Source organism: Arvicanthis niloticus, chromosome 6 (assembly GCF_011762505.2).
Source record: "Arvicanthis niloticus isolate mArvNil1 chromosome 6, mArvNil1.pat.X, whole genome shotgun sequence".
Lineage (NCBI taxonomy): Eukaryota > Metazoa > Chordata > Mammalia > Rodentia > Muridae > Arvicanthis > Arvicanthis niloticus.
This window is the reverse complement of record NC_047663.1, coordinates 45,901,704-45,921,701: the sequence shown is the minus strand read 5'-3', so window position 1 is coordinate 45,921,701 and position 19,998 is coordinate 45,901,704. Positions and strand designations below refer to the sequence as shown.

The 19,998-nt window shown below is 50.6% G+C and overlaps 1 protein-coding gene across 6 annotated transcripts in view; it reads right to left on the bottom strand.

Moving 5' to 3' along the window:
- Positions 1-19,998, bottom strand: part of Rph3al (rabphilin 3A like (without C2 domains)) — a 143,398-nt gene that overhangs the window by 51,207 nt on the left and 72,193 nt on the right. For 5 of the 6 annotated variants that reach the window (XM_076936291.1, XM_034505838.2, XM_076936293.1 and 2 more), the window contains exon 5: positions 2,228-2,314. The exons of the other annotated variant lie outside the window; for it this stretch is intronic. In XM_076936291.1, the coding sequence (XP_076792406.1) occupies positions 2,228-2,314 (87 nt within the window). The remainder of the gene's footprint in view (positions 1-2,227; positions 2,315-19,998) is intronic. 6 annotated transcript variants of the gene reach the window in all.

Sequence of the window (19,998 nt, the reverse complement as noted above, 5' to 3'; positions counted from 1 at the left end):
AGGACAAGTTGATAGCATAATGCACAGCCTCATATTCTTTGCCTTAGGAAAGATAAGAAAATTCATCTGAAGCTATTTCAGACTTTTCTGGAAATGGGACACTCTAGAGATTAGAATGGGCTGGTAGAGGCCCTCCCTCGGTCCGGGAGAGCTCAGGACTTTTAAGGCGTGTGCTGGTGACTCTGACGCTGATCCAGAATCTTCCTCCCTTCCATCCACTTTCTTTTCCTAGTTGCAATTGTCCTCTACATCCCAGGTCACGTGTGAGCAGTATTTCATCCCGCCAAGTCTCTTCATCAGACACTATGTAGAAAAATGTCCTCCTTGCTTATCTGAGTATGCGCTCTCTCTGTTTCTCTCTGTGTCTCTGTCTCTTCAAGGTCTCACCATTTGCTCTGGCTGTCCTGGAACTCACTGAGATCAGCCTGCCTCTGCCTCCTGGTGCTGGGATTAAAGGGGTGCACCATCATCACCCAGAACTTATCTGTATCTTAAAAGGGGTCCCTTGATGACTGGAGAGACCTTAGCTAAAGAGTGGGCTGTGAGGAAGGGCAGCCTCTAACAGTTATGTAACGGGAGGCAGTTGTAAGCTTGCTACACCCCCATCTCCCAGCCAGTCCATGAAGAGCCATCATTGTCACCCGGTGGGACAAGGGCCCTCCAGGCAGGTCTGAATGGCACTTCAAGGCCCTGCCTCTGTCTTCCAGATACACAGCAATGACAGACGGAAATATTTTAAAAGCAGCATGTAAGCTTGACTGCACACAAAACCAAGATTATACCTCAGTGGATCAGAGGCTCAAACTACTTACTCTTAAAACACACACACACACACACACACACACACACACACACACAATTTTGTTAGGTAGTCTAGGCTAGCCTCCAACTTGCAATCCTCCTGCCTCCTCCTGAGTGTTAGGATTACAGGTGTGTGTCAGTTTGCCTAGCTACTTACTATTTTGAGCATCCAAACTCACTGCCTATGGAGCTCAGTGCCCAGCAGTAGGTGGGGACAGCTGGGAGATTAGTCTTCCTATATATGAGAACTTAAAGGATCCCACAGGAGGTGGAGGACCACAGACTTGACTAGACAGCCAAGTCACTAAAAATGAAGCTAGAGCGAGGGTTTCTCACCTGGGAGAGACGGATGCAAATAGCAGGACCCAGTCCCAAGGCAGAAACATGTGAGAGAGAGTATGTGTGAGGAGAGTGGAGAAAAGTGGGCAGCTGCACACACAGTAGGACTGCGGTGTGAGCCCAGGCTCTCCACACACCCAGGATGCCTGGCTCTGCCAGGAGGAACCCAGGACCCAGTGAAAGGAATTGCCAAAGAACCCAGGGGTGCAGAGGGTGCCTGAGGAGTTCTAAAACATGATGCCCAGGAGGAAGATGGGATGGAATTTTCCAGAATAGAAAGCATTGTCGGAAACACACATGAAACGTACCAGGCAGAATAACTAAAACAAGACCATTTCCACAAAGCTAATGGCTCCCTCTGCCCGGCTGCTCCCGTTGCTCGCTCCGCCTCCCCGGAAGCTGCCTGCCTTGGGCAGAGGGGAAAACCCGAGCTTAGGGTAGGAGAAGCAATTCTAGGATCTGCCAACACATCTGCTGCCCTCCCCAGGGGCTTCATGAGCCCCCAAGAATGACTTATTTTCCTCCAGAAAGGGGCCAAACTGGACCCACAGAACATTGGTACTAGGAAGGACTCTAGGTGGCGGCATCATGGCAGGTTATGGCTTCACTCGATTGCCAGCCCGCCTCCCTCACCATTAGCTCAGTATACACAGGTTATCTAGCTTTAGGTGTTCTCCTACCAGGCAAAGGGAGGGGTGACACCCACCAGAGGGAGATGTCAAAGGGGAAATGGATGGGCAGATGTAAGCACTTTGTCATAGTGCCATGTGTTCAGAAGACACTTAAGTTGGGAAGGCTACCCTTAGAAACCATAAGTTGGGGAGGTTACCCATGGTAACCATAGGCCTCCAAAGTGCAAAGCCAGAGCTTACTTTACAGGGCTCATCCCTACACTAGCCAGCAAAGGGACAGGCAGGCCAGGAGGTTCTCTTCCCACTCTCCTTTCCTGGGTCGTCCTCCCTGTGACGGTCTCTCTGGACCTTCCCTCCGGAGAAGTTCCTGTCAGCACCCCAATGCTAGTGGACCTGGCTCCACCCTAGGCTACCCACCCTGCCCCACCCAAGCCCAAGCCCTTTATAATTCCTACCTCCCTCTGCTCACTGCAGATCTTACACAACCACAGGGGCCGCTTCTGGCCAGGGGAAGCCTCGATCCCGCACTTGGTGCAGACTTTCTACAAGAGAGAGGACACATGAGTGTCAGTGTTTTGGCTGCTTTCTCCTTGGCTGTGGAGCCAGGGCAGTGGGCCCCAAGGGATACTGTGGCATCTTCTAAGAGGACAGTTTCTGCTTTGAGTTAAAAACAGGGCTCCTGAAGCACAGAGAATCTAGGAACCTTGGGATGCCTTTGCGATCTAATTGCCCCAGCTATGGATCTCCGTGTTACAGACTGCACATCCCATAATTCTGTCCTGTAAGGACCACATCAAAATCAGCTAACAAAGGGAAAAAAAATATCAGCTAGTGATCTCCACAGCACCAGCATGTTCAGCAGCAAAGAACTGGAAATCACCCAAATGCCTGATACCTGGGGAGGATCCAAGCAAACAGACGGAGATGCTGCCTTCCAACAGAGGACTGTGGCTACCTGCAGATGTGGGCGGGATATGTGGTCCTCTCCCAAAGAAAGTACACGCTTGATCAGGAGCAGGCCAGAAACTCCCACATGTGCCTGACAGGTTAGGGGCCATGGGGAAACACATGAACAGCAGCTTGGGCACATGCTTGGTATCACATTTCTCATGCAAGGATTCTAGGTGGTAAGCCTCCTGCACAGATGGGGAGTGAAGGGTGTGGAGCGAGCGGGGACCTTGTCCAGGGTCTGAGGCAAGGGAGAACTGGTTAAGCAGTGATTCTGTAGCCTGCCTCCACCCCCAGCCCCTCCGGTGTTCCCTTCTAGACATAAATAGCCAGATCACAGACTCCAGTGTTTCTCCTTCTACTCAGTTGTTTAACATCTAAACATACTTTGCTTTCCCGAGAGACACCAGCAACAAGCAATGGTGAGCAAGGCCAGGATAAACACTGGGAGGCAGAGGTGGATTTGTTGGGGCTGAGATTGGTTCCCAGCCTAGCAGGGGTAGGAGATTGAAAAAAAAAAAAAAAAAAAGGTGGCTTTTCCTGGGGGGGGGGGGGGGTTACAGATGCTCCTGTCCTATGGGGACTGAGGGAAGGATGGATCTGTTGTTTGGCCTTTGGTGCAGACTGCCAACTGAGCAAGAGACACATCTCTCAGTGGAGAGAGAAATGTCACTAAACGTGGCTTCCCCAGGCATTCGTCACCAGCCTGACTGGGCAGCCGAGCCTGGGCTCTGCAGGAATGGCGGGAGCCGACACACTCAGAAGGGAAGCAATGATGCATTCGTGTGTGGGCATGGATTGGCCACCATCCAAAGTCACATCTCTGGTTTTCTAAACAAAGTGGAATCTTCTCTAAGGCCCTGCCTCTCTGAGCTGGCAGGAAGGTCCCTTCTCAGGTTCTAGGCAGCACAGGGGTTCCTTACTGGCTCCTGGGAAAGTGCTAGGTTTGCAGTGTCTGTGGTCAAGCACATAAGGGAGAGTCCTCTCAGAGCTGTCCCGTTGCTCCTTGGAGGTGCTCCCTGGGGGTGCTCTCAGCTATCTGGGACTTTTGAAGGGAGAGGCAGCTACCAAAGTGTCAGCGCTGCCTTTGGAATGTTTACAGGCTGGAGATAGTAAGCCTCTCCAGGGACTGGCAGCTCATCTCCTAGACTGGGGCCCACCACCTCTGGTGTAGGCCTCAGAGGTTCCGACTGCCTTCTGTACACTCTGCCCTGTAACACAGAGTGCTCTGCCCTCCCAAGGCTGTTGAATGAGACCATGCTCTTGAAAATCAGGTGTGATGAAAATGCCAGTGTGTTTATGGAGCAACCATGTGTGGCAGGTACAGTGACCCCAGCAGCAGCATGTGGAGGAGGTGTGTGATGTGATGTGACGTGATGTGAATGTCCTGTGAAGACATTGAGCGATAAGACTCCGAGATCCTGCAGACCTCAGCTTAGAGCCATCAAGTGGGGTCACCTTCCAGAGCTCAGCAGAACAATCAAGCCCTTCCCCCACCCATCCCCCAGGTGCCCCATGCTACCATCAGCAATGGAGGGCTGGTTCTGTTCCGGCAGGGACCTAGGACATGGCTGAAGGCTCGAAGTAGCTGACCAGCGACACAGCACAGACTGATTCTGAGGGCTGGGTCCCCTGGGGATAGGGAGGTAGCTGGGACACATTCACACATGCCCCAACCCTGGTTCTTGGCCAGTCTGATTCTGTCCTGAGTTCTCTCTCAGCCTCCACTAGCACCCTGTAAACCGCCTGGCAGCCTAATGGTCACTGTCCCTAGGGGGAGGGTGACAGTGCAGCATCAGGCCCTATCTAGGTCAGATCAGTTTGATGTGATGACTGAAGCTACAGGAGCTGCTTTCCATAGTGCTGGAGGCCTGAAAGGCAGACAGATGGCCGCCTTCTAGAATATTCCCATTTGACAGATGACAGAGATCTGGCTGCTTCCTCCTCTTATGAAGTTTCCAACCCCATCCTATGGGCCCAACCCTGTGACTGCCTCTCACTCACTTTCCAAAGACCACATCTCCAAGTATCCTACTGGGTGTGGGCATCAGAACATAGGTTTAGAGGACACAAATATTTGGTCCATAGAGACCCCCACCATGGGTCTCTCTTTACTATTGCATGGTGGGGGCCCTTGGTGACTTGGAATCCTCTATGCTCCATCCTACACCACCCAGCACTCAGCTACCAACTTGATGTCCTTGGAATCCTGATCCTGGTTCCTGCAGTCAGTGAGTCATGATGCCGGGACACAGGGATTGATTGGGGCAAGCCAGGGTGAGCCCTTGGGTGGGGCTACCCAATCCGGTCCAAACCTCAGATGTTCTTATGTCTAAGACGTTCACCATTCATCATTTTGGAGATTAACTTGAGATTCACACGGAAAACAAGCAGTATATAAAGGCACTCGGCCAGCACCCGACACTCTTCTTAGCGGCACCTGTTGCATCCTGCTCTAAACACCTATGAGATAGATTCTCCTCAAGCTCTGCATCATTTGGCATAGTAGCTAGCAGTCATGGATGATCATTTAAAGTGAGACAAGGGACCGGGGAAGAGGCTCAATGATAGAATATTTGCTCAGCAAAATTTGCCTGTCCTTGTGCCCACTGAGGATGGGATGCCCTTGGAACAGAGCACAGGTTGTTGGATGAGACGCATGGACAGGCAGGGCCAGGTAGTACTGATGATGCACTGGGGCTTTCCCAGTGCACTTTGCCAAAGTTGAGGGTGGCTCAGCTGCACCAAGTGGTGTATGTTTTCGTCAGGGGCGGGGAGGTTAAGTGATATTTACAAAGAAAACATTTGAACACTTATTTACTGTGTGTGGAGGTCAGAGGATAACTTTACCTTCTACCACGTGGGTTCCGGGGACTGAACTCAAAGTCACCAGGTTTGGCAGTAAGTGCCTTTACTGACTGAGTCATCTTACTGGCCTCTAAATGGGGTTTTGAAGGGTGGGGTACACATGCCCTGTTAAACTGTCTGATGGTTGGTGCATCCATGCTGTGGGGCCAGGGACTGGGTGGGGAAACAAGGAAATAACTGTCCTGTCCTCCACTCAGATGTGTGCAGTTGCCCTCCATAGGTGAGGCTGAAGATGGTAGGTGTGCTCCAGTCCGGTATAGGAGGAAGAAGGAGGGGAAGATGGCCCATCCGTGCTGGGGTATGGAATCCCCACCTCTCCACAGAAGAGAACTCAGCTCCCTAGATTTGAACCAGGACTGTGAGTATTTGGGTGGAGAGAAAGCCACTCCCATCCTACTTCAGGTAGAAAGGGTGACAGTGAGCACTTCCTTGGAGTTTGTCTCCCTGACTCATTGCTTTTTAGAGTTTTGTGTAAAGGATCAGAAAGGTGGCAGGATGGGACACACCCACCCATGTGCGCACAACCCTACTGCCCTGCCAAGCTACAGCCACCTCCGATAGAAGCTATGGTGAGTTCCAGGCATCACCTGGCCATATTCACATGCTTGAAGCATGCCTGGCTGTCAGGGAGCCCGGTGGTCCCTAGAGCCTGGAGCTACTGAAAGATAACATGTTCCACTTCAAATAGTACAGAATTGCTGCTCTATTAAATCTCAGATCAAGAGGGAAATAATGAGACATTTTCATTTCCCTTTGTGAGTTTGGTTTTTGTTTTCGGATTCCAATACAGAAAATTAAGCAGCCAGTATTTAAAAGGAATGAGCAAAAGAAAGGTTGTGCATGAAAGAGCAAGCCGGCCTCTCTACCTGGCAAGAAGACCCTAGGCCTGGGGAAAGCCATTGGCTTCCCATGAGCAGAACTGCCTTCTGCAATGGGACACTGGCTTCTGGGGTCCCCACTGCCTGTGTACCTGACATACATCTGAGCACTACTGAAGTCACACTAGGCCTCCAGACTGTGTGCCCTGTGTCACTGTTCTCAACACATCCGTTCGTCCCGCAGATGTGTGGTCCAGCCCTGAGAACCCAGGTCAGTAGAGCACAGGCCAGAAGCAGACTGCACCCTTTGGAGGCAGCCTTGAACTTTGCATTTCCTCTAACCTCCACTTTTTCTCCCTCTGTGTCAGTGGCAACAGACAACCTGTGCCCTGTCGTGAGGATCAAGGAAGGTTATTCCCACAGTGTTTAATGGAGCCCTTTGCCAGCCCATCTTTCTTAGAGAACAACACAAGTTCCTTTAGTACTGCCCCAACCCAGCAGACACCCTGATCCTACCTCTCTTACCCCCTACCCAATATCCCTCCATAGGAACTCCAAGCAGCTTTTGAGCCTGTAAACCCCCCTCTGTCACCTCTGCATGAGCCACAGTTACCACCATACCTTAGCCTACGCTGTGTCCCCTACACCAGCCAGACCCCCAATTAGTTCATGACATCCAGCCTCCTGGATTGCACAGATGCTGTTTCTCCGACTGCTGCCAGCCTAGGAGGCTTTAGAGGCTTCCTGTTACATCTGGATGAGGGCCACCCCCCTTTGCATAGTGAAGGGTTTTCAGGATGGACTCCCTCACCCCCATGGCCTCTGTTCTTACCTGTCTCCTGCTCTGTAGCCTTGCTTTCTCCACTCTACAATTCAGCCACACTGGCTTTCCATTAGAGCTCAGTCCTTGCTCTGCCTCTGCCCCAGGATCCCAGTGTGCTGCAGCCTTGACTGGGATGCATCTGACCACACACACAGCCTTCCTCACTGGGCTAGCTGCCTTACCCAGTAGCAACTTCTATTACAGGAACTTGCCTCTTCCTCTGTCCAGGTATGTTTTTGTCCTTTGATGTGTATGAAGGACAACTGCCACTGTCCCCACTAAGCTGTCAGACAGGGCAGAGGTCATGTCTGTTGTTGCCTGTTTTCCTCTTCTCTGTGTCCATTACAACTATTGGCAGAAAGCGGGAAGGGAGAAAGGGGAGCCCCCTCTGGTACTATAACCGAGAAGGTGAGATGTGTTCTGCCTTAGAATGTGCCAAGGGAGGCAGCACACAGACACACTCAGCATCATGAGCCTGGCCTGTGCCTGAGGTCCATGCCAAGTGGTGTTGATGAGTGGGACACTGCAATGGATGTTAGACTAGGGAGAGGCATATGTAGTGTATAGTGTGGGATACCCAGAGGAGGTCATACTACTGGCTTATTCTTAAGGAAAGAAGCATGAGGCCAGCAGGGCAGATAAGTCCACCTTACACTCACATGAGCACCCCTGGGTGCATCCTGTAGGCTGCCTGTGTGGGGGATACCTGTTTTAAGGCTGGATCCAGTGTCCCCCAAAGTGTTCTTGTAATACTTATTTCAGTTGTACCCAGGAAGCCAAGGCCACATGTCCCCTACCCAGACCACAGCCAAGAGCCAGAGAGCCTGACAAAAAGGCCCTCAAGGGGCAGGCACAGAGTTCAATTGGCAGAGTTTACCCAGCACCCAAGAGCCTTGGATTCCATCTCCAGCACTGCATAATTCAGGGGGAGTGGACCACTCTGGTAATTCCAGCGCTTGGCAAACAGAGGCAGGGGACTGGGGACTGAGAAGCATCTTCAACTACAAGGTAAGATAACTCAGGCCCCATGAGACCCTGTCTCAAAAAATAAGTAAATATATAAGTTAAAGGGCTCTTAAAGCCAGGAAGATCAAAACCCAGACGTCTTTGCCGAGGTCCCCATGAGTTCTCGATGGGCTCCCTGACACTAATCCCACTACATGTCGCAGGCCACTCACCTAGCTGCTTCGGACGCTGCTTAGAGTGAGGAGCTAGCGGGGGCTTTCAGGAAAGGACACTGTCTTGAGAGCAGGCCTGCCATCTCTCAGGACAGCCACCTGGAGCAAATGGCCACACACACCTGGAAGAACCCTGGGGCTTCCCGGGACTGTCATTCACCACCTGGAGATTCAAGCTCATGGCACTTTGTCAACTCAAGAGGTGAGTTCACCTTCAGAGATTCTACACCAGCAGGCCCGAGCAACGTGAACTGTGCCACATTAGTGATGGTAACAGCCACTATGGACTTGTTTTGTTTTGTTTTTTTAAAGATAAGATCTTGCTTGGTTGCCAAGGCTGTACCCAAATCCCTCCTATGTCAGTCTCAAGAGCAGCTGGGACTGCAGGTACAAACTACTTAGAATAGTTATTGAGAGGTATTTGGTCCTTCCACATACAATTAATATTACATGTAGGCATGTCTTAGGCTAAGATGTCCTGGGTTCTACACTTCCAGACCCCACGTGGTGGGAAAGAGAGAACCAATCCCTGAAACATGTTTTCTGACACCCCCCGCCCCATGTTGTAGTACAAGTATACACCCACTTATACAAGCACCCCAACACACAATGCTACCAACAGGTCACAGTCATGTCCCAAAAGATCCTTTGCGTTTAAGCTAATAGATGAGACTTTCTCCATAGGAACTACGTACGCTGCAGGTGACACTGAAAGAGGGGCTGTCCATCTTCCACAACAAAGCAGAGAAACTCAGCAGCTGCACAGCATGGTCTTAGCCCATGCACACACCATGTGAGGAACCCCGAGTGTCCCACACGCTGTGCCTGATGCTTGAAAGCAAAGCCACACGAGAAGATGGAATCACATTGGCTGTGGGGAAAACTATGCCAGCAATAAAAATGATGACAACATAAATGGAAAAGGTGACAAAAAAAAAAATACTGACGGGGCTGTACAGGTGAAGAGATGGGGGATGGACATAATACATATAAAAGCAATATCTCGTAAACAGTCTGCATAGTCTGACCGTATAAATATGTATGTGTGCATAATGGATTCAGAAGTCTATCTACACATGGGAGATTTCTGGGAAGGTAGCAGCCAAAATGTAAATCAAATAGTGCTAAGTCAAAATCTACTTTATTTTACATTGAGGGAGTAGGTGTATGTGTGTGTGTCTCACTGTGTGCATCTGTGTGTATATGTGTCTCTGTGTATATATGTCTGTGTGTGTCTGTGTGTGTCTGTCTGTCTGCGTGTGTGTGTCTGTGTATGCATGTGAACCACCCAACATATGTGTGGCAGCCAGAAGACAACTTGTGGGAATCAGTTCTTTCCTTCTACCATGTGGGTTCTCTGACTCAAATGGGGATCATCAGGCATGATGGTAAATGCCTTTATCTACTGAGCCATTTTGCTGGCCCTCAAAATCTATTTTAAATAGGTGAGCAGTAGGGCCGGGGCTACAGCTAAGGGCAGAGCACTTGCCCAGCATGTGTGGTACCCTGAGTTCAGTCCCCAGCACCAGGAGAAGCAGAATTCCTTGACTTCCTCTCCCTCCTCCCTCCCTCCCTTCATTCTGTGCTGGGGATAGAACCCAGGATCTGATGCTGGCTGCAGCAGTAAGTGCTCTATCACCGAGTGACAACCCTAACCCCAGAATCCCTATTTAAAAGCAGTCTATGATGAATACTTTGGGAAAGACCTGCCCTTTACTGCATTAGATCTGGACTTCTGCAGGCAGGTGAAGCTGATAGCACATGACAGTGGGACACTGGTTTACAGATCAATGGGTGGAATGAGGCATCAGGTTGGGTGGCATCCCTGGGTCACCAAACCCACTGGCCGCAAGCTCAGCCTTGCTTGATCCCTAAGACATTACCAGCTGTGCCTGCAGCTGTGCCACCCGCCCTGTTAGGCAGAGAAACTGAGAGCAGTCTTATTGCCATAGATTCAGGACTGGGACCCCAGGCTCCACTACCAAGCAACTTAATACATACAGTTCAGATATTGATGTATGTGTTATAAATATTTAAACAGTTTATGTGGTGCTAATACTGTCAGGCACCGAAGGCACTGCTTTATGGAGACTCTTATTTAACTTTCGTAGCATCTCCGTGAAGTAAGGATTTGAGATCCTGTCTCATGAACAAGGGATCAGGATAACTAGGTCCATGGAAGCTAGAGTGTGAACCTTGTTCTGTCGGAGATGCAGATGTTGGTTTCGGCTGCAGCTGACAGACCTATTTGGGAAAGGCGCCTTTCCTTCTACATGGACTCAGTTTCACCCTCTCTACCCAGTGTGAAGACAGGGATGGATCCCTGGACCCCACACCTCATCCAGAGGTCCAAACAAGGTGGAGCCTCACAAGTGAGAGGGCATAGCCTAGCCCCACCTTCCCAAGCATTAGGACATAGCACAGGCAGCCAGCAAGGCCAAAGGACCCTTGGGTTCCAGCTATTATCCTGACCACATTCAAATGTCGTCACAAACAGAGCTCCAAAGGACACAGCCATCACTGCTCGGCCTAAGACAGAAGCTAGGAGGCAGATGATCTGCCCTGCAGAAGGACTTCCCACCCAGATGTCCCACGGGGAACTTGCAGTCCCATCCCGTCTTCAGCCAGGAACATCTGTCAGGCTCCCTCTATCTGAGCCACTGGTATCCTAGGGACAATGTGCAAACCCCAGACCTGTGCCAGCCCTCCCCTCCCCCAATGCCCCCATAGAATGACACCACCATCATGTCCAAAACACCTCCCTCCACCTGCCACTCCCACAGACACCACAGTGTCCCCAGCAGAGGGGAGGGTTCAAGAAGGCAAAGGCGGAACTCTTGATTATCAACATCCACACAGCTTGTGTAGGAAGCCATGGCTATGGCATGGCTTTGCATTGACTGTGTTGTGTGTATATCTGATCAGAACACGAGGTGAGGCTCTGCCTGATTTGGGCAGAGTGGACACCAAGGATGGTACCCAGCATTCCCTCTTTTTAACCCTTTCTAGTCCTAATGAACCTCCTCATCCCACTCCAGACTGTGAGATTGAATATTTGGTAGTCTATAGAAATGGGGTGGGGTGTGGTGGAGGGGCAGGGGCACAGTGAAGGCAGGGGACAGAGGTATGCAGTGTGGGTCTAGGAGCACAGTGTGGGCAAAGATGGTTTCAATAGGAGCGTGGGCAATGAGGGGAGTGCCATCCAGTCAGAAGCTGGGAGGAAGACTAAACAGAAAACCTAACACTGCTCAGTTAAACAGGATGCAAGGCACATGGCCTCTGGTCCTAGGTAATGACCTCAACAGGAGGGGTGTTGGGGAGGGTGTTAGGTGTGTGCCCAGCATGAGGTACTAAAAACATACCACATGGGCCAGCGTGAAGACGTTTGCCACCAAGCCTGACCACCTTGGTTCAATTCCTGAAACCCACAAAGCAGGAGGAGAGAATTGGCTTTCCAAAGCTGTCCCCTCTGACTTCTACACACATGCTGTAGCCGGTGTGTAGTAACACATGCACACGCACACGCACAAATAATAAATGTAATTTAAAAAGCTAAACAACAACAAAGTGCCCATGATAAAGGTGTGTAATCCCAAAACTGAGAAGACTGAGGCAGGTGGATTGTGAGACTCTGACTCAAAGAAAACCCAAAAGCAAAGAGGAGGAGGAGAGGGTGGGGAAGAAGCAGGGGGGTGACTACAGTACTAAAGACAACTGAGGCAATGTGCTCAGCACAGCCCCAAGACCCCAGGACAATGTGGTACCTGGCACAGTTCCGGGCAACAGACACACAGACCCTGGCCTGAGAGGGAACAGAACAAGCAGCAGGTGTGACCAAGCCCAGAGGGAGTTCATAGGAACACAAAGCAGAGAGGGGTCACACACAAAATCAGAGGGCACAAGGAGCAGCCAGGGGCAGTGTCCTGAACTAGTCATCCCCCGATAAAGATGGATGTCAGCCCTGGAGGCTGCTAAGCCACTACCTGACTGTTTCCGCCAAAGCCCTACTGTGGCTGCCATTCTGCCACTCCATGTGGGGTCCGCCTATCAAAGGGCCATCAGAACCTCGTGCCCACAGGACAAGGCATGTGCAGTGGGAAAAGCACAATAGGTATCTATTTCAAACAAAAATATTTTTAAATTTCAAATAGTATGGAGAAAGAATACAGAAGACTCCTGTATTAATGGACAGGGATTGCATTTGCAGTTTCTGGAGTTAAACAACTGCTCCAGAGCCTCCCAGAAGGAAAGGGGGTTCAATAGCTCCTGGTGAGGAGATTGCTTTATCCATCAGAAGAGATAAGCCTGAGTCTCACAGAGTATGTAGGGGGGAGACAGCAATGATTCTAACTCTCCCTAGGGATGCCAAGGACTGGAAACCAACATTTATTATATACATAGGACCATGCCATCCTGGATTCCTGAATGCAATCCTCCCAGAGTCCCTTAGGCCCTCCCTGTGCCCAACCCACCATCCTGGGTAAGGCAAATCCTTCCTGGAGGCCTCATCATCTCCTTCCAATTCCAAAGACCACTTCTTGCTCCGAAACTCAACTTGCTAGCCAAGGCACTTAGAACTGTGAGGACCTGAGCCACAAATACCGTATCTCAATCACCAGAGGACTCGGGCTCAGGCCAGTTATCGCTGTGTCCCCAGCAGTGGCGGACTGTGTCCCCAGCAGTGGCGGACCGGCTCTTCAACCCAGTTTCACTTTTACAAATCAAATAACTTCCAGGCCCAGAGGCAGTGAGGGTATAAGGGAAGGCCCAGGTGGTGGATGGAGACAACAACTGAACTCACATCAATCTTGTTCCTTGCTGTGTGGTTACTTAGAGTTACAACTGGCAACAATGATAATAGCCGCCACTTATTGAGCAGGTATTCCATGGCATTCCAGTGCTCAACATACATTATCATTATCGAATTTAATCTCAGTGACTTTCACAACAACCCTGCAAGGGAGGCTTAATGAGCTGAACGAGGTGCTGAAGGCCCTGAGACTCTGGGCTGCTCAAATTCACACATGGAGGAAAGGATGGAACTAGCTGGGGACCCTGAGACCCTGGTGGGTGATACCAAAGTAAGGGCTTGGGCTGGGGGTGTGGCTCACTGGTAGGTAACACATATAAAACTCTGATTTGATTCAGCACTGGAAAATGTGTGCCAGTATACAGGGATGGGGGGGGGGGTAGGTTAGTTATATAATCTGTGCTTTGTGTTGGACCCAGATCAACATGGATTATGGGATTGATGTCCAGGTGCCGGGATACTTGTCAGGCCCACAGAGGTTAGGAAGTGAAGGGGTGAAGCTTCCCTCCCAATCTTGCCCCTCACCTGAGCTCTAGTGCCTGCACATTAAGGAGGATGCCTCTAGGCTCAGAAACTGGTTCTTACGGAGTCAGGGAACACAAGTGGATAGAGCTATCCTTCCTTGAAGATAAACTTCCCAGACGAATGCTGGCTACAACAGCAATGTGATCCCTAGACAAGACTAATCAGGCCTCAGGTTCTGGGTACCCAGGTCTCCCACAGATAATCTCTCACCAAGAGGCTCCTCCTGCCCCATCTCACTGTAGGTATTAGGATTACAAGTATGGTCTACTGCATCTATTTGTAACATGGGTCCTGGTGAGCTGGACTCAGGTTGTCAGATTTGCACGGCAAAGGCTTTTACACACTGAGCCACCACTGCAGCCCAAGATCAGGCATGGCAGAACACCCAGGCTTAATCCCAGCACAGCATGGAGGGGCTGAAGCAAGAATACTGTAATAAAAAAAAAGAAAATGAGAGGAAAACGCTTTCATATGCTAAAGAAGCTGTGATGTCTAAGACAGCTCAGGATTGGGCTGGTCAATAAAAAGACCAAGGTATGCCTAGAGGGCCAGGACTGTATCCCCACCCCTTATTACCCCCAGAGATGAGAGAGTCAGGTGTCATAGCCAACAGTATAACCAGTCATGTCAGCTTCCATTAAAGCCAGAAGGATGGGTTCCAGGATAGTAAAACATAAGGAAGTCCATACACAGAGGCTTTCCACCTTCCCCACCCTCAGCCCACACATCTTTCCATCTGACCATCCTTTCTAACAAACCAGGAGGGCATCTCCCTGAACTCTGTGAGCCATCTCCGGGCAAAGCCAGTCTAATCCAAGAGTGCAATGGGCTGGTGGCCTGGCGCTCCACAGGTGAACTTCTCACCAGCATCTATCTGATGAGAAGCTTTGTGGAACTGAGCCCCTACCTGCGGGACCTGACTGGAGACCCCTGAACCAGAGGATCTGATGGACAGCTGATCCCAGCACATTTTTGGGGATCACCCTTGCTTGTTTTTCTTCTCATGTTTTAGGGCTTGATCCCCAGAACGGAGACACCCAGCTTGCTTTTAGCAGCTTCATGGTCTTTGTTTGTGTGAGGGTGGAGCCGGAGCCTCTACTAACTCGCCTTCTACACCCAGAATCTGGATAATGGTATCACCTAAGCTCAGGGACAATGACTTTGAGGCTCCGGATTAAACAGGAGGGACCAGTAAGGTCCACAGGCTGCTGGGGAGAGAGACAGTAGACTTCTGGACATGTAGAGAGTGGGGTGGGGAAAAGAGAGAGACTCTCCCTGTTTGGTCCTGCTTTCTCTCTCCAGCCTTGTCTCTCTCTCAGATCACCAAGCCTGTCACATCATGTTTTACTGTCTCCTCTATCTCTGTGGCAACTCTCCTGTTTCCAAGGTTTTTGTCCAGACTGAGCCTCGTGCCTAGCAAACATTTTCACATTCTTAAGGCACATCTGAACCGGGCAGCGGTAGCACATACCTTTAATCCCAGCACTTGGGAGGCAGAGGCAGAGGCAGGCGGATTTCTGAGTTCGAGGCCAGCCTGCTCTACAGAGTGAGTGAATTCCAGGACAGCCAGGGCTACACAGAGAAACCGTGTCTTGAAAAACAAAACAAAACAAAACCAACCAAACAAACAAACAAAAAACCACATCTGAAAGTCTCTTCCTCCGTGGCGCCTTCCTTGAGCTCCTCCAAGAGGCACTAATGTCTTCCCTGGTCCCCTGTCAGGTGTGAGGCCATCTCCAGAGCAGTGCTGACCACGTCACACTGGATAGTCTCTTTGACCAGCTCCCCCTGACACCATGGCTCCTGTGAATACCAGGGAGCCAAACCCAAGCTCTGCATGTGCTAGCCAAGTACTCTATTCCTGAACCACGCTCCCAACTCCCGTGGTTCACAGTTGACTCCCAGCGTTCAGCAGGAGCCTAGAACAGGGTTGTCTGCTACAGGAGGGGAGGGTAAGTGCTAAACACAAGATTCTACAGGGGGGAATTCCCTTAGGCCTGGAGCCTTGAGTGGCCTGTGGAACATTTAAGGAGGGCAGAGATGTGACTTCAGAGACTCAATCACTCTTCCGGCTAATCTGGCCTCTGTATTCTTAGAACTTCTTTTCCAGAACATTCTCAGGGTATGTTGATGGTATAGTGGTGAATGTAGCTGTCTTCCAGAACATTTCCAGAGACTTGTAGAATTTCTGGGTCTCCATGGGTTTAGAAAGTAGGAAGGTAAACAGAGACCAGGCCAGCAGTTTAGGGGAGGAAGAAGGAGATAGGGTATGGGCTTTGGTATTTCAGTGTTTGTTCCTAAAATTCCTTGGAAGGACTGTCCGGCACGGCTACATAGGGAAGGTCTAGAAGGAAGGTCAGTGCAGCAGACACCAGGGCAAGGGGTGACACTCGGATCATATTACAGAGCTAACAGAACTTGGGGGTGGAGTGGGGGTGGCGAGGCCTTGGGCTCAGCATCCTCCCAATATTGGGGAGTATATTGTACTGTTGATTCAGCATCCCCAGAACAGACTTGTGGGAGGGGCTAGGCTTTGCCCTTATTTACAGAGCCCATAAATGCTTATGTGAAGGAAGAAAAACAGTAATAGCCAGTTAATGGCAGACCCTGGGGAGGTAGCGCCCCGAGGCTCAGGAAGAGGTGGCAGAAAGGCTTGGTGGCAGGGCCTGGTTCAGGTGAAATAGGAGAAGGTACAGCTCAGCCCTGCTTTCAGAGGCTCACTGGGCACTAGCAGACAGCTGGTCAGGAAGGGGTCTCGAGTGGGGAGGTCTTAGACCTGAGGAAACAGTGATGTAATGGGTGGGATGGACAGGATGACAGGATGACAGGATGGACAATGTACAAAGAGGAAGGACCACTATTGCTGGATCCAGTGCACAGTCAGGCAGCCTGAGGCTGCTGGACCTCAGGGAGCAAAGTGAGGAGTCAGGAAGCTTGGTGTAGCGATGGACCAGACCACATCACCCACAGAAACATAGTCAACACAGACCCCTAGCCAAAGTCAGTAGGTTGCCCCAGGCCCGCAGCCCCTCAGCATGGCACCTGTACTTCGTCAGCTCTACCTTGTCCTAGAGGAACATCAAGAGCGCTTCTGGCCTCCAGAAATTACATTAGCCCCATCCCCTCTTCCCAGCCACGTAGACACAACCAGTAGGAACCTTTTTGAATTGTTTTGTTTTCATTTGAAAAAATCCAGCAGACTAGACAAACACCCCAGAGCTTCTGACAAACAGTCTTTGGGCAATGGCATTAATGGCTAATTAGGGACCCTGGTGATGGCAGGCTTGGAGCTCCGAGGGAAACAATGACAAGACAGGGTCAGGTGGAGACAGACCCGCTGGGTGGAGTTAGGACCAATTATGCTATGAAGTCAATGCGCTGCCCCCACGAAAGGAAGCAGAGGCCTTGAGGTCACGTGGAGGCACTTGGACTTTGTCCTACAAACAGCAGGGAGCCATGGAAGGCTTCAGGGAGACTCTGGTGTGAGCAGAGCAAGATGTGAGAGGGCAGGAGCAGAGAGTAGAGCCAGTACTTGGAGACAGTAAGGGACCCTACCATGGCAGCTCAGCTCCTCCCCTGGACCCAGGGGCTTGACGCTCATACCCTACAAGACCAACTATACTTCTATCTGCATTTTGGTGGTGGTGGGGTTCAAGTTAGGATCTCTCTGTGTAGCTCTGGCTGTCCTGGAACTAGCTCTGTTCTTGGCTGGTCTTGAACTCAGAGATTCACCTGCCTCTGCCTCCGAGTACTTCCCAGGTTTTTGTCCGCTTTTGAATGTGGTTTCTAAGAAGGGTCTCTGGAAAGTCCAGCTTATCACCTTTATCTGCATCTATGGAAAGAAAAGTCCCTCTCCCTGGAGGTAGATAAAAAAGGAGAAACAAATTTCAAAGGAAAGGGGCTAGAGACCCTCCCTTTCCACCAAAGCATCCAATAAAGCCATCATTCTCTGTTTTTAGGGGGGATTGTGGATGGAACCTAGGGCCTCTTATAGTCTAGGAAAGTAATCTACCACTGAGTTACGTCCCTAGCCCTTGGTCTTTTGAGGCTGGAGTTTCCAGCTATACCATTCTGAATGCACCTGATCTTGTCTGATTCTGAGGCTGGGGGCACAGGGAGCTTAGAGGAAGAGAGACAGTTCTCCCCTCCCTTAGCTACACACACCCTGAGCTGTGGTCAGTGAGCAGCTGACAGCCGTGGGGAAAAGTCTCCAGCAAGAATCTCGGGCCTGCCGAGATGAGGCAGCCGGCGGGGCAGCCGGGGAGGTGCAGCACATGGCGCTGAGCCACACTGTGGACTGGAAATGTCATTATCTGCTATTTACCACGGCAGAGGACAAGTGAGTGCACAGGATTACCTCTGCTATGAGCGAGCCACTAAACAGATTGGCCAGCGGTACTTCCTGCTGCCCGAGCCTGGCACAGCCCTACCCGCCAGACCAGGAGGAAGGAGATGCGAGCAGCCAGGGGCCTTAGGGGGAGGTGAGTAGAGGGTGCACATGGTTGAGGCGGGGAAGTGTGTCATTGTGACCCAGCTTGGGCAAGTCCACAGAGCCCGGGCAGGTTTGCTTCCCACCCTTGGGCTACAGGAGCTTTTATTCACTCAATTAGGCGATAAGCCTCAGGGAGACTCAAACCAGACCCCTGCAAACTCCCAGAGTCTGTCCAGACATCTCCAGATCATGACAAACCAGGTCAGACTGTGACAACTGCCACAGGGAGCCAATGCTGGCAGCCGCTCTCTATCTGTGATCTGCCATGGGCATTGGAGTTGCTTCTGGCATTGGGGCACCCAATCTATAAGGTGGTACCTATGTCTCCTTTTGGGGGGGGGCATTTCATGAATATTTTTAGCTCTCTTTTCTTATCACAAGGTATGGAGATAACATCTGAACTAAGCTGAGCTGTGAGTGGGCTCCAAGCTTCTATTTCTCTGTGAAAGTGGTCTAAACACACTGCCTTTTGACTGTCATTGGACAGTGGTGGACTGTGTGGACTCAGGACAGAGGGACTCTCGGAGCATGGTGATTTTTATTTTTTCATTCAGGGTCACATCGGAGAGACAGGGCTGTGATTCTGTGTGGCCTAGTAGTAGTGGGTGCAGGAGGGCAGATGCAGATGGCCTTAGACAACAGGATTCCCTCCCACCCCCACCCACCCCACAGAAGGACCAAGGATCCTACTAGAAATAAACTTGAACTGTCCCACCTGGATTTCAGACATGGGTGGGCAGGATTGTGGGGGCAGGAGTGCAGGAGGCAAGCTGCAGGGGCCTGTGGGCCCCAGGAGGAAGGCAAACTAAGGAACAGAATGGGAAATGTCTGCCGTGAAAGGGGGCGGGCATCCGTTCACCTCACTCTAGCCCTGGCCCCAGCAGGCTCTGAGTAACCTGGGAAGGAGGGGGTACAGGGAAGTGTGGGAAATTCCCTTATATTATTACATACTTCCTAAAAACAGAATTGGATTGTTTTTCATGTGTGTGGGTGTGGGTGTGTTGATTATGATGTGATATGAAGTGAAAACATAACCAAAAGGAACTACAGAATAAGAAATATATTTAGTTTCATTGAGAAAATACAGAGTCATCGCCAGGCACTGGGGTAGAAGGGGGTGGGGGCCTGGGAGTCCATTGCATGGCCGGGGGGAGGGTGGAAGGACTAGAAAAATCAAGGCTAGCCTCAGCTACACAGCAAGTTTCTGGCCAGCCAGGGTTACTTTGCAAGACCCTGTCTCAAGAACAGCCTTCCCCCGACATACATCCTCAGTATACAAATAACATATAGATCTGTAGATGACATATACCCTCAGCATACAAATAACATATAGATCTGTAGATGACATATACCCTCAGCATACAAATAACATATACATCTGGAGACACTTGGACATGAGAGGAGAATTTGGAAAGAAAAACACCCAAACTAGTAGGGTTAGGGCTGGGTAGATGTTTTGCCTACATTTGTATAAATTATAATTCTCCAGCAGTCGCTGTGCGTGAGACACCATCTCTAAGAACAGATCACATGCCCAGCTCATTTCTATCCTCACAACCACACTCCAAGGCAGGAACTTTGATTATCCCCAATTTCCAGGTGAGAAAATCGAGGCAGGAGAAAGTGCTGGAAACCGACCATTAGGCACTATTATCTTTTAAGATTCTAAGAGCTAGCCAGGAGGGAAGCTCAGTGACAGAGTGCTTGCCTAGTATGCTTGAGGTCCTGGGCCCATATCCTGCATAATAAATAAATCCAGAAAAA